This window comes from Myotis daubentonii, chromosome 8 (genome assembly GCF_963259705.1).
Source record: "Myotis daubentonii chromosome 8, mMyoDau2.1, whole genome shotgun sequence".
Classification (NCBI taxonomy): domain Eukaryota; kingdom Metazoa; phylum Chordata; class Mammalia; order Chiroptera; family Vespertilionidae; genus Myotis; species Myotis daubentonii.
In genome coordinates this window covers 38,801,129-38,826,746 of record NC_081847.1, presented here as the reverse complement: position 1 = coordinate 38,826,746, position 25,618 = coordinate 38,801,129, and the positions used below count along the sequence as shown (strand labels likewise).

General features: G+C 40.4%; 1 protein-coding gene across 5 annotated transcripts in view; it reads right to left on the bottom strand.

Moving 5' to 3' along the window:
* RPN2 (ribophorin II) overlaps positions 1–25,618 on the bottom strand; it is a 57,275-nt gene that overhangs the window by 21,378 nt on the left and 10,279 nt on the right. For all 5 annotated transcript variants that reach the window (XM_059706108.1, XM_059706104.1, XM_059706105.1 and 2 more), the window contains exons 3-9: positions 20,157–20,252; positions 18,727–18,902; positions 15,544–15,619; positions 13,099–13,233; positions 10,863–11,039; positions 8,955–9,073; positions 6,228–6,333 (exon numbers count right to left, since the gene is read on the bottom strand). In XM_059706108.1, coding sequence (XP_059562091.1) covers positions 6,228–6,333; positions 8,955–9,073; positions 10,863–11,039; positions 13,099–13,233; positions 15,544–15,619; positions 18,727–18,902; positions 20,157–20,252 — 885 coding nt within the window. The remainder of the gene's footprint in view (positions 1–6,227; positions 6,334–8,954; positions 9,074–10,862; positions 11,040–13,098; positions 13,234–15,543; positions 15,620–18,726; positions 18,903–20,156; positions 20,253–25,618) is intronic.

The window sequence follows — 25,618 nt, the reverse complement described above, 5'->3', positions numbered from 1 at the left end:
AGGCACCCTAAGTTGCAGCTTTTTTATACAGAAATACTGTAGGGCAGTTCTTAAATAGGGAAGTTTTTGAAAAGTCCTTCTATTCCTAAAATCTTACTACAAATGGGTCTCTGAAAACAGTGAAAAGAAAAGCATTTTTATGATACTCTTTTAAAGCAAACTAAGAAATAAAAACCATCGTAACTTTTTTCAAAGCCTGTTATAAAGGGTTCAACGTAGGACACTTGTTGGTTAGCTTCTTCCTTTAACCAGGCACAGCAAGATTAGTTTTTATAAGAGGGAGGGGACTTGTTTAGCCACTTTAACTGCAGCTAAACCTGTTTTACAGTGAATCATGCTAAGTCCTTTCTTTGGCTGTGCTGCATGCCACATACACCTCAAAAAATGTTTTAACTCCAGGAAATGCGGTCTTTATGCTGAGTAATAACCCCTCTGTTTAGCTCATTATTGTCAAAATTGATGGTGCATTAGGGGCAATTAATGCTAAAGACAGTTCTAAAACCGATGCTTCCTCTGACAGCAAGTGCAATGCAGTGAGTGCTATTACAGGCCTTTCATACCAAACCACTGTTAATGCACTCTGACCAATGTCAAGCATCCCTCAGGAGAGTAAACAGGACCTGCTGACCCAGGCTATAAGTGTGACTATTACTGAAATTACAAAGTAAAGCCGCCTATGCGACAGAAGTCAGAGCATGCACACACACAAACATGCACATATAAAGCTCTAATGTAATGAAAAGGGGGAGAGATTTTGAAATGTTTACCCCATCACTGTGAAGTAAAAGGACAGCAATGGCCTCAATGAGGGCTTATTTCATTGCACGAATAACAGCTATTAACTGTTCTATTTCTGCTATTTTGTACTTCGATAATTTTCCCAACAACCACAGAAACACTTGGACAAACACCAAATTTGAATTTTGTACAAAACGCCAAGCTGTTACAGTAATCAAGACAGCACAGTATTGGTGGGATAAGGATAAAAATACAGGCTAATGAAACAGAAGGGCAAGTCTAGAAATTAACTCTTAAATTTATTGTCAACTGACTTTTGACAAGGATGACAAGGCAATTCAACAAGAAAAGTCCTTTCAACAATTGTACTGGGGACAACTGGCTATCCACATGCAAAAGAAGAAAGTTAGACCCATACCTCAGACCATACATAGAAATTAAGTCAAAATGGATCAGAAACCTAAATGTGAGAGCTAAAACTACAAAATTCTTATAAGAAAACAGGAGTAAATCTTCATGACCTTGCATTAAGCAATGTTTCTTAGGTATAACACTTAAAGCACAAGCAGTGAAAGAAAAAAATAAAGAAATTGGACTTCATCAAAATTAAAGTTCTTCGTGCTTCAAAGGAAACAAGGGAAAAGAGGGCCTACAGACTGTGAGAAAGTACTTGCAAATCATATACCTCCTAAGAGACTTGTACCAGAATATAAAAAGTGCTGCAGCATGTAATAGTTCATGTGTACCATGAGACGAAGAAGGTTGAAAATCAATGCTCTAGATAAACAAGACATGCATAAGGAAACATGTACTAAGATGTTCACAGCAGCATTGTGTGTAATAGTGGAAATCTAAATGTTCAACAATAGGAAAATGAATTAATAAAATCTGATTCATTCACAAAATGATTACTTTTATAATTATCCATATTTATGCATATAGCTCTAGTTCTACATGTATAATATGGCTAACTGTCATAAAATTAATATTGAGTGAAAACAAGCAAATTGCAAATGGAACATATATTGTAATGCAATATATAAATTTCAAGAAGATGCAAATCAATGCAATATATTGTTTAAAAACACATACTCTACATGTAAAAACTGGCATTGGAACAATAAACCCAAAATCTGGGGGGAAAGTGTTTGAGAGATACAGAGAGCTTGAATTTAATCCATAGGGGTTTTATTTCTTCCCCCCAAAATGGAGCAAATACAGCAAAATGTTAGGGTCTGAAAAAGATGCATGGCCAGTAGTACATGAGGATTAATTGTATTATTCCCTGTTCCTTTCTGTGTATTTAAAATAGTGCATAGTGAAAAATAAAATTAAGTTCTAGGGAAGCACGATGAAGGGGCACCATTCGCACTGAACCAGGATGCATAGATCAGCATATGAGCAAGGAAAGGGAAGAGCACTGGGTGGAAGAAACAGAAGTCCAAAGGAATGAGCATACTTGGGGATCAGTATACAGTCAAAAGCAGCTAGAGCTGAGGCAATGGGGATGCACCCACACTGAAGTATGTGCATGTGCCTTGTCGAGGACCTTCTAAGTCATACTGAAGGGTCTAGACCTCACTCACAGACAATAGGAACCAATGAAATGTTTATGCAGAGGAATAATGTGTTTTTTGCCATTCTAGTGGCACTTATGGAAAATTAAATAAAAGGACAGCGATCAATGACGATGAAACTAGTCAGAAACTATCTTATCAGTCTAGATCAGTGATGGCGAACCTTTTGAGTTTGACGTTTCAGCATTTTGAAAAACCCTAACTTAACTCTGGTGCTGTGTCACATACAGAATTTTTTTGATATTTGCAACCATAGCAAAACTAAGATTTATATTTTTGATATTTATTTTATATATTTAAATGCCATTTAACAAAGAAAAATCAACCAAAAAAATGAGTTCGCGTGTCACCTCTGACACGCGTGTCATAGGTTCGCCATCACTGGTCTAGATAGAGAGTATAGGACTCTACCCGACTAGGATCACTGCGACTGAAGAACAAAGGGCTCATGCAAAGGCCACTCAAAGGTGTAATCAACAGACTTGGTGACTGACCAGAAGTGGTTGAATGTAGAAAGAAAGGAAGAGGTTAAGAATGACTGTGATTACAGGTATGGCACTTAAAATGAATATGTTATTATCAATTGTAAAGGTAGAAGAAGAAGAGGTTGCAGACAACAAAGGAAAAAAAACCTGCCTTTTAATGTGTTCAGTTGCAAATAAGGCCCCTTAAGGAAGGAAACGAAAATGGAAAGAATCTAGATTTTAAATGTTAAAGTACACACTACAATAGTTCCTATCCAAATTTTGTTAGTGAATGGACTGGGATCAAATGCCTCATGCCCAAAAAGGTCAGGCATGAGGTTGAGAAAAGGCAGAGACTAGAGTTTCATGAAAATTATCTTCCTTTCTGCCAAACTTTAAATATAAGTGTGTAATCTACCTATGTGAAGTAATGCCCCACTTTTGAAAGGTCAAACTTTCCAGCTGTCTCTTGTCTTATCATTTAAAAAAAAGTGAGTATCACAGGAGCCAACCTGAGAAGCTCTCCAAAGACCAAATCTGGGATATGAGCAACACAATAAATGATAGTAGTGAATCATAATCTACAAAGTAAAATAAATATTCATGAGTCCAAAGTATTATAAATAATTGAATGATTAATTAAATTGGGGTGGGGTGAGACAGCTGGTTTGTTTGTTTTTTTTACCATAGAATTCTAATTAATAAATGTAGAAGAAATGAAAAAAAGAGAAAGACAAAATCACCTTTTGGCAAGTACCACATTACTAACTGTGGCATGCAAGATCATAAGGACATTTGCAGAGTCTCAAGGTATCATTCCACCAGATACTAAATTACAAAGCAGAAAAACAGCAACTTTACAGTGGAGAAACCTAGCAGACACCGCCTTCACCAAGTGATAAAGATTAGCATGTCAATATCATATACTTGTGTTTAACAAGATGCACTGACAAAGGCAGAGCGTCCCTTTGGAGTATTCTTGCAAAAAATGCATAACCTAAATTTAATTATGAGGAAATTTCAGACAAACCCAAAGTGAGGGATATTCTGCAAAGTAACTAGCCAGTATTCTTAAAAAGTGTCAAAGTCACAAAAGACAAACTATCTTAGATCGGAGAAGGCTAAAGGGATATGACAACTAAAGGACTATGTGATCCTAGATTGAATCCTGGACCAGAAAGGAACATTAGTGGGATAACTAGCAGAATTTTAAATAAAGCCTGTGGACTAGTTAATAGTATTATATCAGTATAAACTCCTTGGTATTGATAATTATTTTTGTTATATAAGATGTTAATATTTGGGGAAGCTGGGGAAAGAGCATATGAGGATTCTTCATACTATTTTTGCAATTTAAGATTGAAATTGTTTTTTAAATTTTTAATTTAAAGGTGAGTAGAGTTCGGCCGTTGTGGCTCAGTGGTTGAGTGTTGATCCATGAACCAGGAGGTCATGGTTTGATTCCTGGTCAGGGCACATGTTGGAGTTGCGGGCTCAATCCCCAGTAGGGGGGCATTGATATTTCTATCTCTTTCTCCCTCTCCCTTCCTCTATCATAAATCAATAATTTTTTTTTTAAAAAAAGAACCAGAGCTTTTAAAAAATACATTAAAAAAAAGAAAAAGGTGAGAAAATGATATTTGATAGTAAAGAAAAGAGTTGTCACAAACAGCATATATTTAACTATTCAGGAAAGTTAACAGTACTACTCCAAGTTCACCTGATCCAACAGAGTGCATGACAATGTAGTTGAGTAGAAGCAGCAAAGAACAGGGGCAGAAACATTGAGAAATTACAACTAAAAGGAGAAAGCAGTATCATAAGGAGAGTTGCTGGAGCTGCACAGGGCTCAGCCTCTAAACTAGCTCTCTATTTACCAGGGCACACTCACTAACCTGGTACTGTACAGGAGATCCACCCAAGTATAAGCTGGATGTCCTTGGACAAGTTACTCTACCCCTTTGAGCCTCAACTATGAAATGAAGATGACTCCATCTATCTCTAGTGGTTGTCCTAAGAATAACATAATATACAAAGAAGTACACAGAACTGTACTTCTCATGTCACAGGCATTCAATAAAGGGTTCATACTCAAGATCCTAATTCAGAGTAAGAAAAGGCTAACCCATTTCCCATAGTTTAAGAAAGTAGGAAAATCGCCCTGGCCGGTTTGGCTCAGTGGATAGAGCGTCGGTCTTCGGACTCAAAGGTCCAAGGTTCGATTCCAGTCAAGGGCATGTACCTTGGTTGCGGGCACATCCCCAGTGGGGAGTGTGCAGGAAGCGGCTGATCAATGTTTCTCTCTCATCGATGTTTCTCTCTCATCGATGTTTCTCTCTCATCAATGTTTCTAACTCTCTATCCCTCTCCCTTCCTCTCTGTAAAAAATCAATAAAGTATATTTTAAAAAAAAGAAAGTAGGAAAATGCATAATTCATTGTAAATGTCTATCCAAAAAGGTTAAAATGAAAGCCACAGTACCTGAAGGGGTACACTTCAATTAGCTAAGAAAACCACTCATGTGAAATACCTCATACCCACAAAGCACCAGATAAATTAAACATAGCTTTCCATCCTTAAAACCACTTGGATCTTCAACACAACTAGAGTCAGCTAAACATCTGAAGCACATCTATAATAATAAAAGCATAATATGCTAATTCGACCAGTCGACTTTCCTGACAAAGCCAGGTCTGCGAGGGCCAAGGCAAGCCACCGCAGCTGCAAGGGCCGAGCTCCTTGCACGAACCTCTAGTTTCAATATAAAAGATTACCAATTTTGCCCTAGCCACTTCGCTCAGTGGTTAGAACATTGGACTGTGGACTGAAGGGTCTCAGGTTCAATTCCAGTCAAGGGCATGCACTTCAGTTGCAGGCACATGCAGGAGGCAACAAATCTATGTGTCTCTCTCACATCGATGTTTCTCTCTCTCTGTCTCTTCCCCTCCCTTCCACTCTCTCTAAAAATCAATGGAAAAAAATATCCTCAAGTGAGGATTAACAACAACAAAAAAAGATTACCAATTTTCTGTTGTATTTCACCAAAAGAGCTCACTACAGTGCTATCTATCACTTGATATTTTTCATTGACCAATTAGCATCAAGTACTGTTCTAAATCTATCAAGGCCCACCACAAAAACATTTTAAGAATACTTATGCCTCAGTGGAATTATGGGTGATTTTTATTTTTTCTACTTGCCAATTTTGTGTAAATTTTTAATAAGTTAAATGGAAAATGAGTTAATTTATAAATAAAACTTGCTATAATCAAGTTCTTGGCTAATTCTGTCAAATAGCATATTTCAAACCTATCCCTCTTTTAATATAGTCACATTAGCATGACCGTAAAGTGAAGTCAACATACCAGACAATCAATGCTGTGTGCCTATTCAGTCATTTCTTTGGATATAGCAACATGGCAACGGGGAAGACAACAAAAGCACTTACCTCTAAACTATTTGCAATATAACGATTGTCGCCTTCAACTTTGATAGAGAAGTCGTAATAACCACTGGACAACTTGACATTCACAAAGTTTAGTTCAAAAACATTCCTGTTAAGAATGACAGGGGGGTTAGCAAGCACTCACATGGGAAAGTCATAAATACAACAAATGGGCTGCAAAGAGAGGCTCTCCTAGAGACAGTCCAGGGCTACACCATTATTTTGTTGTTATTGTTAATCCTCACCTGAGGCTATTTTTTTCCACTGATTTTTAGAAGAAGTAAGGAGGGAGGGAGAGAGGAAGAGAGAAGGAAAGAAACATCTATGTGAGAGAGACACATCAATTGGTCACCTCTTGCACATGCCCCGACAGGGACTGGGGATCAAACCTGTAACCCAGGTAAGTGCACTTGATGCATGGGACAACATTCTAACCACTGAGCAATAGCACCCAGGACTACACCATTTCTTCCCTTTTGATTATAATGTGGGGAAAACTTAAAAACAATTAAAAAATCAACTCTTCCAAAAAAATCCCACCTCTCTGGGGTATAGTCTTTCACAATGAAATGCCAAACAGGTGAATCTACAATATGATCCCCATTATGTTAAAAAAGAAAGAGAAAAAGAAGAGTGATTAACTCTAACTACATAGCAAAATCCTCAATGTCTTTTACCATTCCACTGATCATCCCTAAAAATGACTTTGCTTTTTTATTTCACATATTGCCTACATATCTTTAATCACTAAGAATTGCATTTTCTAAAACTCAAAGTTCCTGATCTCATTAACTTACTAATTTAACATTTAACAAAGTTTCACATAAAATTGACCTTTAATTTTAAAAAATTTACCTAACAATAATATGTAGCCATTAAAAATAAGGCTATAAAAGAATATTAATCCTTTTGGGGAAATGGTCATGACACATTGTTTTAGATAAAGCATAATCTTAATTCAATTTTTAAAATATATTTATATGCATAGAAAAAAGCCTACAGAAGAAGATAGCAAAATGTTAATAGCAATTATCTCTAAGTTGTACAATTATGGGTGACTTATATTTTCTTTTTGTGTTTTACCATATTTTTTCCTACAATAAACACGTATTACACATCAAAAAAAAATTAAACTTAAAACTGGCTAGTTAAATAACAACTAGAGGCCTGACGCATGAAATTCGTGTACAGATAGGGTCCCTAGGCCTGGCCGTTGATCAGGGCCGATCGGGGCCTTCTGGCTGCCGGCCACTGGTCGGGACCTCCCTTCCCCAGCTGCCGGTTGCGGCCTTCCTTCATTCCATGCCGCCCCCTGGTGGTCAGTGCACATCACAGTGAGCAATTGAACTTCCGGAACTTCCGGTCTCCCCATTGAACTCCCGAAAGGACAATTTGCATATTAAGCTTTCATAGAGGTCCAGTGCACAAAATATGTGCACTGGTGTGGGGGAGTGTCCCTTAGCCCAGCCTGCCCCCTCTCACAATCCGGGAGCCCTCAGGGGATGTCCTACTGATGGCTTAGGCCCACTCTCCACAGGGAAGCAGGCCTAAGTCGCAGTCTGGCCTCCCTCTGCAGGAGGCAACCGGGCTGATCAGGGGAAGGTGCTACCCCCATCACCACGCTGCTGCTGCCGCCACTGCCAGCCACCACAGCTGTCAAGGTGTTTTCATCAACATGGACTCCAGTCCCTTCACCACGAAAAAATGACAACTTTCTTTAGGCATTTTCAAGATGTCTCTTTCATGTGATATGACATTTCTTTCTTTCTTTTTATCCTCGCCTGAGGATATTTTTCCATTGATTTTTAGAGAGTGTGGAAGAGAGAGGGAAAGACAGAGAGAAACATCAATGTGAGAGGCACACTTCGATTGGTTGCCTCCTGCATGAGCCCTGACCTGGGCCCCAGCCAGGGACGAGCCTGCAATCTAGGTACATGCCTTTGATCAGAATCGAATCCAGACCCTGTGGTTCACAGGCCAAGGCTATCCAATGAGCCAAATTGGCTAGAGCAGGATATGACATTTCTTAGCTCCTCCAGCAGCAGACCTTCATTTTTTCCTCCAGGAGTGAGGTGGAAAAACCCTAGACCACCTTCTTGGATTCTTTATTATCCAAGTTACCAAGAACACTGTGAGTGGCATACAAGGAGCTTAGCCAATGAGCAGTAAGAAAAGGTGTTTCCTCTGCAGCTCACGTGCAGAGGCGGGAATGCTGGCGCACTGCGGCTGCTAGGGCAGGCAGCCACGCCGCAACCACTGGGGCTGGGGCGGGTCCCCCATGTGTGTGTGTCTCCCCGCACCGGACCCACCCAAGCCCCATCCATGCCATGGCCACTGGGGCTGGCCCCTGTGTGTGTCTCCACTCCAGGGCCACGCCCCCCCCCCTCCCCCATCTCTGGGCCTGCGCCATCCATGGCTTGCCTCACCATGCACGCAGTCCCCTCCTGCCCATCTGCTTGCACAGCCTCCTCCTGAGCCAGTTGTGACTGTTATGGCATCCTAGCTAATTTGTACATATATCTTTTTATATATAAATATATAGATATAGATGACAAGACAGAGACAACTATAGGATTTTGATACCAGTAGGTCAAATTTACCTAACCAAAGTTTAGATAAATTTGGTTTTATGATCTTGGTAATATCAGCATTAATCTGGGTTATTTTTGCTGCAAGCTACTTTCCAAAACAAGTTTATTGGCCCCTGATAAAAATATGCTCAGAACTTACCCTACAGGGGTGAAAGAGGTCTTCTGGAGGACAGTGGCTCTGGAAGCAACAGATTTAGCATGTTCTAGTTTAACAGTGGCCTGAGTCAGAGGCTGGGACAGAACATTGGTAACCTGCAACTGGAAATAAATTTAAAAATTATCTGTAGCAACCAAGTTGGAGGGAACACAGAATTTTGTTCTGGGGTGTTTTATCTAAAGGGAGTGAGCTCTGCAGAAGAAATACCTCATTTTAGAAAATCTTCACTGACCTTTGGTCTACTGTCTATCAAAGATCAAATACAGAAAAACACAATTATATTGGGAATGGGATAGATTATAGAATGTTGAAGGTGGGGAGGATCTTAAAGATGATCTTGTCCAATGATCTCATTTTTCAAATAAGCAAACTAGAGCCCAGAGAAAGAGAATGACTGACCCCAGATCATACAGTTATGTTACCTTCTTTCTGTTCCCTGTTCTATCCACTCTACCAGAATATATTTTTAAAATATATATTAGCAAGAAAAATACTTCAGGAAAGTATGGGCAATGAGAAAATTAAAGAAATATGGATAACATTAATAATTATCACTTGTTGAAAGTCAACTATTTGCCAGATACAAAACTAGGTCCTTTATTTTCCCATCAATCATCAGAAATAGATAGCTTAATCTCTATTTTAGAGATGAAGAAACTGAGGCCACAGAAGGTTTAAGGACTGCCAAAGGTGGGATTGCCACTTAAGTGCCATATAGGACAGAGATTTTCAACCTTTTTCTTTTCATGGTACACTAAACTAATTACTAAAATCTGCAGCACACCAAAAAATATATTTGTTGCCAATCTGACAAAGGAATTGGTATAATTTTGAATCATTTATACCGGACGACTATTGTTGTATTGGCTGTTGTCATTTTATTTTTTTTTAATTTGACAATCTAAGGAAAAAGAGGTCAGTGGCCCTACTAAATAGTCAGGTAGCTCATGTTTTAAAAATTCTTGCTGCACACTGGTTGAAATCGCTGATCTAGGATTCAAACCCAAGCCCAGTTTGTAAGCCAGTGTTTTTCTACTTTGCTCTTGTACCACTTCCTGTCTCATGATGAATTATGTTAATTAGGTTACTTCTCATTCTAAGTAGGTTGTAAGTAGGGGCAGGAGAGGCAATTTTGAAGTACAGGGCACTTCCTCAGGAGAATATCTGCAGGAGCCACCAAAATAGAACTGATGGGACAGACAGAACTGTCCCATGTGGAACTCCCAAGGTTTAGATATAAAATGCTTCATTTTTTTTAATAAAGATCTAACTTATCAGTGATTTTTAAACAACAGCAACAAAAGCTTTATTTGAGAGAAAATCTCTAAGTGAATTCAATAATGGTGCATTTGCTCTCTGTTCAGCGAGTTGACACAATAGAGAAGTCTGTGGTTACTGCTGAGTGAGAAGGAGGGTTATACAATGAAGAGACAGAAAGATACACTGTCAACACCAGGAAGGAAGGTACCTGATATTTATTTTAACAACTATAAGTACCAAAAGTACTCAGGAATTTTAAAACAATGTATTTAGAAAGTTTTGGTGTCAAAAAATGTATTTTAGAAGCAAGACTTCTCTATACCTCTCTGGAGTTATGAACCCAGAAATGCAATTTTCTTGTACTTAATTTTTTTAAAGCTTTATTATTAAAATTCCTCTAGAAAAAAAAGGTCATTTTTTTTTATTTTTTTTTTATAGATCTCAGGGGTTTTCTGACTAGCTCACCCAGTAGTCCTGTCCCATTTCCAGGCTAAGGGAATGAGCCTTGCTCTACATTACTGGGTAAGTGCTCATGGGTGACAACAGGTTGTGTAGCAGTCTTTAGATTTTTGAAAGCCTCACACTGGAAATGGCAATCAGGGCAGCATGTTTGGAGCATGGAGGTCATACCCGCAGGATCGCCTGTTCATGAGTGTCAGAAGGAGAGCCCTCGGATACAACGACAACTGGCACGTGGTAGCGATTCTGGGAGAGTGCAGCGGCAGCAGAGGCCACACTGAAGGCTTCTGAGAGTGAGTCAAAGTTCTTCTTGCTAAAGATCGTATTCATTAGCTGGATGACCTGATCCTGAAAGAAAAGGGAAATGCAGCTCGAGATCTTCCTCCAGCAGGAAGGCAGGAGAGCCAACGTCCCTCCCCACTGGCTCAAGTCATTCCTTATCTGTTTCTAGGTGTTCACATGGAAGGTCTTTTAGCCATTAATCCAAGTTGGTAGATGGGGGGAAAGCAAATATTCACTTAAGTTTAAAACTTAGATTTAGTTGTTTATTTTATACATCTTCCAGTATAAACTGAAATTTGTGCATTTGTTAACCATTTATTAAATGTTTACTAGACATTTGCAAGGTACCTGTAGGTAACTACTGAGATATGAAAGTATATTATAAAATATACAAAACAGTAACCATTTGTTCAATGTCTATACGTGCCAGACACTGTTATAAGTGCTTTATGTGCATTAACTCAAATCTTGACAAAAACCTGGAAAAGACTAATATTATCAATGTTTTTCAAATAAGGAAACTGAGTCTAAAGGAGGTTAAGTAACTCCTACAAGTTATTTACGGGGGGGAAAAAAAAAAAAAAACAAGACCAAAATTCACATGTAGGTCTGTTTGTCCCCAAAGTCCTTCCACAATAAAATTCATTCTTTCCTGATTCCTCTCACCCTCCCAGCTAAGCTACCTCCCCTCACATCACACATCTAAGCAGAACACGGCAGCCTAATAGCCAAAATATACATTAGAGAGAAACTAAAATAACTCTCCATTAAGAATTAATGGGCTGCTTAGAAGAGAAAACTGAAAGCAATTTTTTTTAAAAAGTAGAACCTAAAAGGCATTATTAAAATTCTGAAGGTTGTTTACCTAGGAGGAAAAATTTTCCATTTCAATCAGTTTTGTTTTTTAAAATCTACCATCTAACAAAAAAGCTCTCTTGTTCCCGACAGTGTTATTCATAGTCAACATGAAATAATTTTCTTTAATTGACCAATTACATTTTTCCATCACTAGGCTGTTGACATGTTAAAATGGGTGACTGTTCACCAGAACGGTTATGTCAAAAGCAGTGACAGCAAAATTACTCCATCCAAATACCTGATTACTAAAAGCTTGGGAATAAAGCAAGAAAAAGTTTAAGTTATATACAAAGAATATCACCAATTTATCTAACATATTGTGCATAAAAAAGTCCCTAAATGATTTGTATCCTAAGACCCACATTTTTGCACTTTAACTCAAAAACAGAAATTAAAAGATATTATGATATCTCCAGACCTCCTACACTTAGGATGAAGGAAAAGACAACATAAGAATGCCAATACATGAATAAATTATTAGATCATGTCCTCCGTAGAAAATATGAAATTAATTCAAATTACCCAGGCAGATAATCATTTACTGTTTACTTGAAAAAACTCAGCACAGAACTCCTAATGCATAAAAGAAAGTTCTAACTTGAAACCCCAACCTCTCCTAAAATTAAAACAGCAGCAGCTTATATTTTAAGCCCTTTAGATGAAGAGTGGTAACCTTCCCATAAATAAGGGGTACAAAGAGGGTCCTACTCCAAAAGACTTCCCACACACATCCCGCTAAAGGTTCATGCAGGTTAACAAGTTCCTCTTGAAAAAGAAAAAAAGAATTAACTCTTGGTGGATGTCTGGTAGACACACAAGCCTCTCATTGAACTATATCAATCAACAAAGATTAGCTAAGATTTAGCCACTGCTAAATGAGGGGGGTGGGAGAACAGGCAATTCTGAAGCACTTCTCAAGAGAAAGAGGATTTGCATGGGCCACCAACACGGAAAGCATTCATGAGACAAGTGGGAGTTATCAGGAAGAAAAGGGAGGTGAAACAAGAGTAATACACTTGGCCTCCTTGTCACTACCTCGTACGTTCATACCCCATTTGAAGCAAGTGTAACAAACTGTTTACATGTCTATCCCACTGACAACCAGCTTCTTGAGGACACCTTTCTATTTCTCATCCTCAATGCCTAACCCAAGACACTGAATGACTACACCCAAGAGTACTGAACAGCTCTCTGAAAAAAAGCTATCTGGAGCAGATAAAGTCAACAACCCTTTGGGATTCACTCTTGAGAATTGTTAGACAGGCACCTCCTTAATGGATGGCTCGGTTCCCACATGGTCCATGAGCTTGTAGGTGGCAGCCACAAATAATGCTGTTGTTTCCAGTCCTTCTTCAAACTGAAGATATACACCTCCCAGTTCATCCAGGCGAGCAACAAGGTCCTGTCATAACAACATAGAAGCATGTTGGAAGTCACGTGAGAACAGAAATGAGAGTGCAACAGTTTTGAGAAATCTCACTCTAAATCTGGAGACCACCTCAGTAACTTAGTATTTCTCAAAAAAAGGTGTAGGTAGAGAGTAAAGTATATTGTACAGGCATTTGAAGAGAACATCGTCTTCTGCAGCTCTATGAGTATACCTTCCCTGGCCCCTTGTACTCAAGTCTAAACCCAGGAGTCATGATACTGAAGGCACCACCTGCTCTGGGCAGAAGGCCAGTGGGTCAGGCTACAGTGCACACAGGAAGCATCGTGACACAGACAGATTCCATGACCATTCATTTGGATACAGCCTACAGAGCTGAGCATTTCTCTTTCCTAGTCAATGCTCTAAGGATGAAGAGAGACATACTGCTCTCCTGGGCCACATGATGAGGTAGCTAATGTGCTTCTGGAGCATCCAGTGATGACACTGTCAGGCTGCCTGTCATCACTGACTATGCAGTCCAGGAGCAGCAGGAGGTTCTGGGCACTGGAAAACATAGAGTAATAATAAAAACCACAGTGACCACTTGCTGAGCACCAATTATGTACGAGGTACTTTAGCACCTCACTTGTTCCTACAACCACAGTAAAAGGAAACTGAGACTCAGACATTAAATAATTTGCCACAAAGTAGTAAGTGGCAGAAAAAAAATTTTAATTTCAGGGTTTTTGGCTCTAAAAAAACTTGGACTATGAAACTATATCTACAAAAAACTGAAAAAATAGTTTTTTGCCTAAGTAATGTGGTAACTATACTGGCCTAACAAATACTCCCTAGGACAGGGGTGGGCAACCCCTGGCACGCGTACCAAACATGGCACGCCAGTAACTTTTGCTGGCACGTGAAACCCTCTCTTATAATCTTCCATTTACAATTTTTGTGAACATTTGAATGACTTAAATGTTAAATTACAAGGAACTGACAAGACACTTGATGTTATGTTTGGTTACATAAAGGCTTTTGAAAAGAAACTGGAAGTCTTTAAGAGGGATGTGGATGGTGAGAGATTTAGATATTTCCCAAACCTCAAGAGGCACATCAAAGACCTCCCAAAAGCCCTAACCAGTTTGGCTCAGTGGATAGAGCATCGGCCTACGGACTCATGGGTCACGGGTTCGATTCCGGTCAAGGGCATGTACCTTGGTTGCAGGCACATCCCCAGTGCGGAGTGTGCAGGAGGCAGCTGATCAATGTTTCTCTCTCATCGATGTTTCTAACTCTCTATCCCTCTCCCTTCCTCTCTGTAAAAAAATCAATAAAATATATTTAAAAAAAAAAAAAAGACCTCCCAAAAGATGACAGAACAGACTTTCAAAGCCTTCAAAAGCGTTTTTAAACATCATCAAGTCAACTATTGAGCAGTTCTTCTCAAGATTTGCGAAATTCAGAGAACTGGAAGAGACAGCAAAATTCATGAGGTTTCCAGACAGCATGAAACTGGAGGAACTAAACTTACAAATGTTTTCATGGATAGACATGACTGACTTTGAAATGCAGTTGACTGAATTTCAGAGTAGCTCAATTTGGAAGCAGAAATTTATTGACCTTAGAGTTGACTTGGAAAACATTGAAAAAAGCGATTAGAGACAGTACCAGAGAGAAGTGTCAAAAACGAACTATTGAGGACTTAGAATGCCATTCCAGAAAATTTTTTGTTTAAAAAACTTTACAACAGCATTACTCTCCATGTTTTCATCCACATACGCTTGTGAATCTTTGTTCTCAGTGATGAATTTTGTTAAGTCTCGTAATAGGAGTAGCCTGACGGATGAAAGTAGTAGCTCGTGCATATCTCTGAAGGTCACGAAATATAAACCTGATGTAAAATCTCTGTCATCAGTGATGCAGCAGCAAAAGTCCCACTGATAATATCAAACGGAGTCATAAAGTTTTCTGTCGGACTATCAGTGTACATATATACATTAAAAAATAAATGTATTTTTCATCATCATATACTGTGTTTTTGTCACTCTAATGAACTTTATTATTTCTTCAAGGTTCTTCACATACGTACACCTTAAGAGATATCAAGTAGGTGTAACATGTTCTCAAAAAATTAGGGTTGGCATGCAGAAGAATTTTGAGTCAGAGATTTTGCTGGTTTTGGCACGTACTCACAAAAAGGTTGCCCACCCCTGCCCTAGGACATTGCTGTGATACAAAGAACATAAGTGTGCCATGAATATGAACATGGCTATACTAAATCATGCATGTCTATCTGCAAGCTCTTCTAAAGAGTTTTATTTTATTTAAATAAATTCACACCTCAATCTCCTCCACGATGCTCCTCAGGTCAGCCTGCTGGGACAGGTGAGATGCTGTCTGGAGAGCCTGGACTGTTCTGGAAGGTAAAAAGTAGAACCCTAATGAACGGCAAGTCTCCTTTCAGCTATTCAGCCCTTCCTATATTGAGACACCTTCATGAATATCCTACTCTTATTTTTCAGAAGGATAAGACAGTTTCAACCTTTAAGGAACTTATTTATAATCTTGCTGGAAAAGATGTGACAAAGACCAGTACATTATAAAGGTCATTACAGCTAGAAGAAGACCCATCTGTACAATAGGACCCACAAGAAGTACTGTGGGCATAGAGAAGAGAGGGAGCATAGGTTCACCTCCCTCTGAAAATCTATTTCATTCCTAATGGCATCACATACAGAATAATGAGACTAGATTAGGTTTAAAAGAGATAGACTCTTAGAGAGAACAGAATTCAATTTGACCAAGGTCAATTTGGCAGAAGTCGCTGCCTGTTAATTTTCTACTTTTCTTACTCCAAGACCAAAGAAATACTGTAAAATCTACCCATGTAGATTGCTGGGTAGAATTTAGAACAACTTTTCTGAAACCAACATGAGACAAGTGTACAGTAAACATGTGTTGAATAACTTAATAATATATTATATAAATGTTTCCATGAATACATATACGGTAAATATACTTCATTTTTTTTAAAAAAAATAAGTTTTACTGAATTTGAGAGAGAGAGAGAGAACATCAATTTGAGAACAAAATATCAATCAGATTCCTCCTTGCACACCCCCTACGGGGGATCAGGATCAAGCCTACAACTCGGGCATGTGCCCTGACTAGAATAGAACTGGCTACATTTTGGTGCACTGGATGACCCCAAACCAACTAAGCTACAACAATCAGGGCAAATATACTTCATTCTTATTAGCAATAACATAGTATTAGATGCACTGTAATTATGTCCAATTAATACACTTAATGTCCAATTACTTAATGTCCAATTGATAAATATTAAATGTTTTACTGGGTCATACAATGCTATAATGATAACCCTTACTCATATAGATAGATATTTTTTAAATCATTGAAGTGAAGTTCACATAGCCATTTGAAAGTGAACAATTCAGTGGCACTTAGTGTATTTCACAATGTTGCGCAATCACCAAAATATTCCCATTAATCCCAATTAAAACCTTGTGCCTATTAAGCATTCTCTCTCTCTCTCTCTCTCTCTCTCTCTCTCTCTCTCTCACACACACACACACACACACACACACACTCCACTCCCACCCCAGCCCCTGCAACCACCAATCTGCATTCTGTCTCTATAGATTTACCTATTCTGGATATCCTCCTATCTAATAAAAGAGAAAAATGGTAATTGGCGTACGACGATACCCTTTTCATTGGCTAATCAGGGCTATATGCAAATTAACTGCCAACTATGATTGGCAGTTAACTGCCAACTATGATTGGCAGTTAACTGCCAACTATGATTGGCAGTTAACTGCCAACTATGATTGGCAGTTAACTGCCAACAAGATGGCGGTTAATTTGCATATGTAGGCACAATGCAGGGAGGCGAAAGGGAAAGCAGGAAGAAGCCCCCTGCCACTGACAGTGATTGGAAACCCAGGGGGGAGCTAAGACCTGGGGGGCAGGGCAAAGGCGGCCCTGGGGCCGCCTTTGCCCTGCCCCCCAGCCATGATCAGAGAATCAGGCGCCTTTGCCGCCCTGGCCAGTGATAGCAGGAAGTAGGGGTGGAGCCAGCGATGGGAGCTGGGCACGGTCGAAGCTGGCAGTCCCAGGAGCTAGGGGTCCCTTGCCTGGGCCTAAAGCAGAGCCCACGATCGCGGGGCCGCTGCAGCTGCGGGTCCCCGCTGCCCGGGCTGGACACCTAGGCCAGAGGCGTTAGGCCTGGGCAGGGGCGGAGCCTGCAACCGCGGGGAGCTGGGGGTCCCCTGCCCAGGCCTGACACCTCTGGTGATCGGAGGGTGATTGGTGATCGGAGGGTGATGAGGGTCAACTCCTCTGGCCGAGGCATCAGGCCTGGGTGGGGGGCGGAGCCGGGGATTGGGGGGATATGATGGTCCCCTTGCCCAGGCCTGAAGCCTGGGTCAGAGGCGTCAGGCTTGGGCGGGGGGTGGAGCAAGCCATCAGAGGGAGATGGGGGTCCCCTGCCCAGGCATGATTCCTGGGCCAGAGGCCTCAGGCCTGAGCGGGGGCCAGAGCCAGTGATCAGGGGGAGGTGGGGGTCCCCTGTCCAAGCTTGACACCTCTGGCGGAGGCGTCAGGCCTGGGCAAGGGGCCAATCAGGCGATCGGAGGGTGATGGGGGTCTACGCCTGAGGGCTCCCAGTATGTGAGAGGGGGCAGGCTGGGCTGAGGGACACTCCCCCCACACACACACCCAGTGCACGAATTTCGTGCACCGGGCCCCTAGTTTCATATAAGTGGATCATACAATATATGATCTTTCATGTCTGGCTTCTTTCATAAGGTTCATCCATGTTGTAGCACGTGTCAGTATTTCATTTTTTTTTTTTTAATGGCTAATTCATATATTTTTATACACTTACGAGTATATTTCTGTAAGATAAACTTTTTAAATTAAATTTATTGGGGTAACAGTGGTTAATAAAAAGATCATCTTTTTAAGGTAGAATGTGGTAGGTATGTACACATCAGATTTTTTATTAGATTCTTCTCTTGATACAGATAACTTGGAAAATATAAATGGTGCTTTTCTGCGTTGAATAGAAAAAAGCTGAGGACCCTTGGTGGTTAAGCAAACTGCTGCTCAACCTGGTACTAGCGTCCTAATTCCCAAGAGAGGATTGGGCCTTTGTATAAAAGCACCATTTATTAAGTCAATGTGCTGGGGCATGTACAGTGAGAATTTGTCTGCTTTCATAACGATCACGATTAAGATTCCCTCTATGGAAAACTAATTCCATTAAGATGACCATGATGAAGGCACTGATGGAAAAACCTGAGCAGCTTGGAGAAGACTGTGTCTAGGTGAGCTGCATGAGGACAGGAACCTTACCTGTCTTAGTGTAGTAGTACACCTAGCAGAGCACCTGACACATAGTAGATGCCCAGAAAATATTTGCTGAACCAGTGGATGAACCCTCTCAGGATAGTATCCAACACAAATGAAGCCTGAGAAATACTTGAGATGATGACTCACGCTAGCACGGTCTCTTCCTTGCTGAGGCGAGTGGTAAGGGCACTGAGGGCTTCTTGGGAAGCCAAGGGAAGGCCAAAGCCGCTTAGGGCTGCAACTGCATGGTAGATCTGGGTAACAGACGAGTCTTCACTCACAGCTGCCAGAAGCAGATCTTTGGTCTCATTTGAAATAGAGATCTAAGGAAGGATTGGCAGATACAGAGTTTTAGAACAGTTGCTAACAATTAGTAGCACATATGCCAAAGATGGCACACAGAGCAACTGCCAAAGTCACACCACCCACCTGTCACATGATCATTCCCCCTAGACTCCTCAGATGGCAGAATTAAATGTTTTTAAAACCTTAACACAACACTTGAAAAAATTCTGCAAGTTACTTGTCTACTTTTATGGCTCTTCTATGTTCAATAACATGGATTTCCAGATTGGTGTGGGGCATTCTTTCTTTACTTTGAACATTTTTAAATGCTAAAGGGAGACAGAAAGAAAAATCAAGGCTTCCCAGGAGAGAGGCAACTGTAGGAAAAAGTTATTTAAAATTAACAAAAAGTGAAAACTCACAGGAAAAATAAACCACACTTCCTTTAAAAAAAAAAAAATCACAAGAGCCCAGCTGGTGTGGCTCAGTGGTTGAGCATCAATCTATGAACCAGGAGGTCATGGTTCGATTCCAGTCAAGGCTCACGCCTGGGTGGCGGCCTCGATCCTCAGTGTGGGGTGTGGGCGTACGGGAGGCAGCCCACCAATGATTCTCTCTTATCACTGATGTTTCTATCTCCCACCATTTCCCTTCCTCTCTGAAATCAACAAAATATATAGATAAAAATCACAAAAATGGAATTCCAATCCTCACTAATGGATTTTTATTGTTTAAACTAGAGGCCTGGTGCACGGGGTCCCTCAGCCTAGCCTGCGCCCTCTCAAAATCCAGCAATCCGGGACCCCTCGGGGGATGTTAGCCAGTTTTGGCCTGATCCCCGCAGGCCTGATCCAGACAGGAGGGAGCCCGATCCTGTACGTTGAGCATCTGACCCGGGTGGTCAGTGCACATCATAGCAACTGGTCATTCGGTCACTTAGGCTTTTATATATATAGACTAGAGACCCAATGCAGAAAATTCACGCAAGAGTAGGCCTTCCTTTGATCCTTTGATCCCAGCTGCCAGCACTGGCTTCCCTCTGGCTGCCAGCAGGCACCCGGGACCTGGGCTTCCCTCCGGCCCCAGCTTTGTCTGGAAGAACATCCGGAATGACATCCAGAATGATGTCTGGTCTAATTAGCATATTACCCTTTTATTGTTATAGAAGATACAGATACATACATATATATATGCATATATACATACATACATCTATATCTGACATGACCCTCCTTCTTTAAAAATAAACTTTACGATTTAAGGTATATAAAAATGTAGGAAGCTGGACTCACCTCACAACCTGAGAGGACCTGGCTGGCCTGGGCAGCGTAGAACAGGGAATCCACATTGCTGGGATCAAGGTTTGATTTAATGAAGGCGCATGCTTTCTAAAAAGGGGGAAAAGTCAGTAAGCGGTGATATACAAGTGAGTGGGAAAGGCATCCATGTTTTTTGGATGACAAAATTCTAAGCAATCTATGATGGCTTAAAGTATGAGTTACATAAGATTTCATTTTTTAAGTTCTTACTTTCTATAGAACACTGTATTATCCCAAATTGCTGACTTCAAAAAAGGAGGGACAAACCTGAAGGAACTCTATTCCTTGTGAATCCTAGAAAGGAAGGAAAGAAACCACTTACACCGAACACCTGCTCTGGTTATGACCTATGCTGGGTGTTTATGATGCTCTTCTTTTTAATAAACATAAGGACCCTGTGGTAGGAAGTATCATCCCCTTTAACAGAAAAGGAAACTGAGGCTTGGAATTGGTAAGTAATCTGATGAAGGCGACAGATCTAATGAGTGGCAGAGTGGATCCTTTGATTCCAACTGTACTGGGGTCTCTACTTAGATGTACAAAGCTAAGTCAAGTTGAACATACCTAAAATGAGCTTGAAACCTTCTATTTCTTCACCTGGACTTTCCAGCTCATGTATGGGCATCACTATGCACCCAATTACCTAAAGCAGAAACCTGAGACTCAGTCTTGGACTTTACCCTTACCTCCCAGTCTATCGAGTCTATCTCCTCTTTGTTTCTCAAACCTAATCCCCACCCTCTGGTTCTATCATTGCCTTATTCCAGGCTCTTGCCACTTCTCACCTAGATTGTTACAATCATCTCCTAACTGGCCTCAAGCCATGCAATCTACCCTGTAAACTGCTTCTATGTTAGCGGTTCTCAACCTGTGGGTCGCGACCCCTTTGGCAGTCGAACGACCCTTTCATAGGGGTCGCCTAAGACCATCCTGCATATCAGATATTAACATTACGATTCCTAATAGTAGCAGCATTACAGTTATGAAGTAGCAACCAAAATTATTTTATGGTTGGGTCACAACATGAGGAACTGTATTTAAAGGACCAGAAGGTTGAGAACCACTGTTCTATGTGATCTTTACAAAATACAAATGTTACCATCTTACTTTGCTATTAAAACCCTTATGTGGTTCCTTATGATTACCCTCAGATCAAGAGAGAAAGTTTCTGATACAGTATAAAATGTGCTCATGACTGACTCTTTCTCTGTGCCAGCTTTATCACATCCCCACCTCCAACTTCAAAATCTTACTGCCAGACTACTGCAGCTCCCCAGATATACTATGCTCTCGCCATTTATGTTTTTGACCCTGCCAGGAGACCTATCTCTTGTCCTTCTTGTCTGCCAAATCTGGTCTTATCTTCATCTTTGCTCAGATGTCACTTCTTCCAGTGATTCCAGAAAGCCTTCACTGACATTCATCCCAGAACAGGCCAGTTGCCCTCCTCCCTAAATGCTCCTCAAAGCACTTACCATACTGTACCAACATCCTTCTCCAGTGACTGGTTACCTGAGATCAGAAACTTGATGAACCCCCATCACAGTGCCCAGCACAGAGTAGGCACATAATAAAGCTCATGCTATTTCTACATAGCAAACTCTGAAAAATGTTATTTACTAGTTATATTGCTAAATATTTTGGTTGAGGTAACAAAATTCAGCTATTCAAAATTAAATGGTAATAAAAAGTTAAAAGTGGGTGCACTGGGAAACAGGACAGGGAGTAAGACAAGGTGATGCATGCAATGGATTATTGCTTTTCATTAATAGCTGTTCTGCATTATCTGATATTTTACTGTGTGCATATGTTACTTCAACCAAAAAGCTTTTTAAAAATTTTTTATGAATAAGCTTTAAATAAGAGTCTCAAAACAAATGAGTTTCAACCAGAAGTTTGAAATAAACCAAAGAGAGAAAGGAAAGAAAGAAAATATTCACACTGCACAAATCAGGGATCTGAAAGAGAAAATCTATTAGAGACCTTTTGGTAGAATTATTGAGTAAGCTTAAGACCTGTGCTTTGCTGCCATCTGGTGCTCAACAGTGGAATGACAGCACTGAAGCTCCAAAAAATGATTAGGGTCACTGCTACCACTTTTCAAGCACCTAAAATGTATCAAGCACTGTTCTAAGTGCTTTATGTACGTATCTAATGTATAGGTCCTCTTATTATCTTAAGTTTAGAAAAAGAAAACTGAGTTCTTAATGGAGGAGGTAGAATTCTAACTAACCCAGGCAGCCTGGCTCCAGAGTTTGAACTATACAATTTCTACCTCTCAAGGGACCACTAAAAATGTTCTGTTCTGAAGTAAAACCAACATCATGCCTACTCTAATTCATTGCACAGACAACTCAAGGTAAACAGTTCCAGCAGTCAGTGGCTTCAAAACCCACGATGTTGTCAGCATGGTTGTTTCAACTGTAGCAGAAGTGGAGAAGACCTCACAAAACCCACTCTGAACTCAATAAGCTCATCCTGTGCTGGGGGTGTGGTAATGCAGCTGACACAGAGAGAGTATCAGTCATAAGGTCATTTCACGCTACATCTGTGAATATGTAACTCTGACTCCAGCTGGCCTCCCATGTATCAGACTCATCTTCCCAATTGAAGGCTGAAAATCATCCCTAAATGCCCATTTTCCCATCTGTTCCCCTCAGCTTTCTGTGCCCCATACTAATACTCCAATTATCTAAACATCCTCCTGAGTAAAGAACTAATCAGTGCTTTCCTCTACCTACTCTTCCCTATACTGTAACTCCCTAAGCCAATCAGGAACCAACAAACATCCAATAGAAAAGGCAGTAACCTCACTCTCATCTGCCGTTTTGTCTACCTTATTTCCCCCAGTTACTCGTCTCCTCTCAGACTATGCTTTTTAATCTCACCAGACTTTGTTATTGTGCCGTGTTACTGAGGCATACCCTGGTGGCAGTCTCACCCCACCAAGTCCTTTGTACCAGACTCATTTTTCCCATGTGTACCAGGTGTACTGGTTAATAATGCAGATTTTGTAATCAAAGAAAACATGATAATTTCAAGAGAAACATCAAAAGTAATTACTTTATTCAAAGTAATGTCCATCGCTAGCACATTTCACCCATCTTTTAGGTAATTTGTGGATACCATCGCAATAAAACTTTACTTGTTTTGAGGCAAACCATTCAGAGACCCAATTTTCCATTTCTTTGTACGTTTTGAAGTGCTGCTCAGAAAGTGCGTGTGCCATCGATCGGAACAAGTGGTAATCTGAAGGAACAAGGTCTGGTGAATACAGCAGGTGGGTTAATACTTCTCAGGCAAGATCTTTTAATGTGCTTTTAACTGGTTTTGAAGTGTGTGATGGTGCATTATCATGAAGCAAAATTACTTTGCCGTGTCTTCTGGCCCATTCTGGTTGTTTTACGATCAAAGCGTGGTTCAAATTGATTATTTGTTGTTGGTAGGGATCAGTATTAATGGTTTCACCTGGTTTTATAAACTCATAATACACCACACCTTACTGATCCCACCAAACGCAGAGCATTGTCTTCTTTCTGAAGCGATTTGGCCTTGCAGTCGATGTTGATGATTGACCTGGATCAACCCATGATTTTGTGCATTTGGGATTCTCAAAAAAATCCACTTTTCATCGCCAATCACAATTCGATGCAAAAAAGACTTTCTTTTGTGCCACTGAAGCAACATTTTACTGATGACTTCTCGGTTTTCCATTTGTCTTTGGTTCAGTTGATGTAGCACCCATTTTCCTTCCTTTAAAATCTTTCCCATTGTTTGTAAATGATTGCAAATTGTTTGCTGAGCAACGTTTAATCTTTCTACAAGTTGTTTCTTAGTTTGACACGCATCTTGTAATTGTTGGTGTTCAAACTTTTTCGGTTGACCTGGACGTTCTTTGTCTTTCACATCAAAATCATCACTTTTAAAGCATTTAAACCAGCGTTCACAAGTATCTTGAGATGGAGCCTGTTCACCATAAGCTTCCTGAAGTATACGATAACTTTCAGCAGCACTTTTCTTCAAAATAATGAATTGAAACTTCCCGCAAATGGTCTTTTTTTTGGCACGAAATTCGACATTTTTAAGGGTAAAAATATCTATGATGTTAACACCTTCAGAAAATTTGACATATGAAGTTTTGAAACTTGCTGTCAATACAACAAAACAGCATACATATCAAATCGCATATGTATCAACATATGTGTAACTCCATCTATTGAAAAAAATCCGCATTATTAACCGGTACACCTGGTAATTCTTACCACACTTTCCCTCTGCTCCAGCTGCCCTGGACTACCAACTCACTGCCCCTAAAACACAACAAGCACTTTTAAGGCCCCAGGCTTAGTACACATTGTTCTCTCCATCTGGACGCCCATTCATTGCATCGATTCAACTTCTCTCTCTCAACTGGAAACTCCTATGATGTATTAAGAAAACTCAAGACTCATTTAAAAAAAAAAAAAACTTCCTACACAGCCAATGTGGCTCAGTGGTTGAATATTGATCTATGAACCTGGAGGTCACGGATCGATCCCTGGTCAGGGCATATTCCCGGGTTGCAGGCTCGATACCCAGTGTGGAGCGTGCAGGAGGCAGCCAACAATGATTCTCTCTCATCACTAATGTTTCTCTCTCTCCCTTCCTTTCTGAAATCAATAAAAATATATAAAATAAAATAAAACTTCCCTTTCCTTGGCCAGGTGGCTCAGTTGGTTGGAGTGTCATCCATGCACCAGAAGGTTGTTGGTTCGATTCCCAGTCAGGGCACATACCAGGGTTATGGGTTCAGCCCCTGGTTGGGGCATGTATGGGAGGCAACCAACTGATGTTTCTCTCCCTCTCCCTCCCCTTTCTCTAACATATCCTTGGATAAGGATTAAAAAAAAATAATAAAGTAAAATATAATAAAACTTCCCTTGATCCTTCTCTTCCCTCTAGCTACTACTACCTTCTCTTTTCTCATACAGCTAAACTTCTCCAGAGAGTTATCTGTGCTTACGTCTTCACTTCCTCACACCATTCGCTCCAACATGGTTTCTGCCCCATCATGCCACAAGTGACCTCCAAACTGTAAAAACCAAAGGACATTTTCCAGTCATTCCTTCAGCACTGCAGACTGATCACTTTCTCATTCTGAAACATCCGCTTCCCCTTCACTTGCTGGACTCCTCCCACCTTCCTGGCCTCGTTCTACTTCTATGGCAGCTCCTGTTTCATCCTCTTTGCCTTACCAGTCAACACTAGAGTTTTTCACTCTTAGGCCCCTTCTCATCCTCCTCTCCTCCTCTTTAGGCAATCTCATTCATGCCTGTAGCTTCATCTAGAACCTGTAGGATAATTATGACTTGTACCCCCAGCCCAGACTTCTCTCCATGGCCACTTACTAGTACATGACTCAAAGGCATTTCAAGCTCAACATGTTGAAGACTACA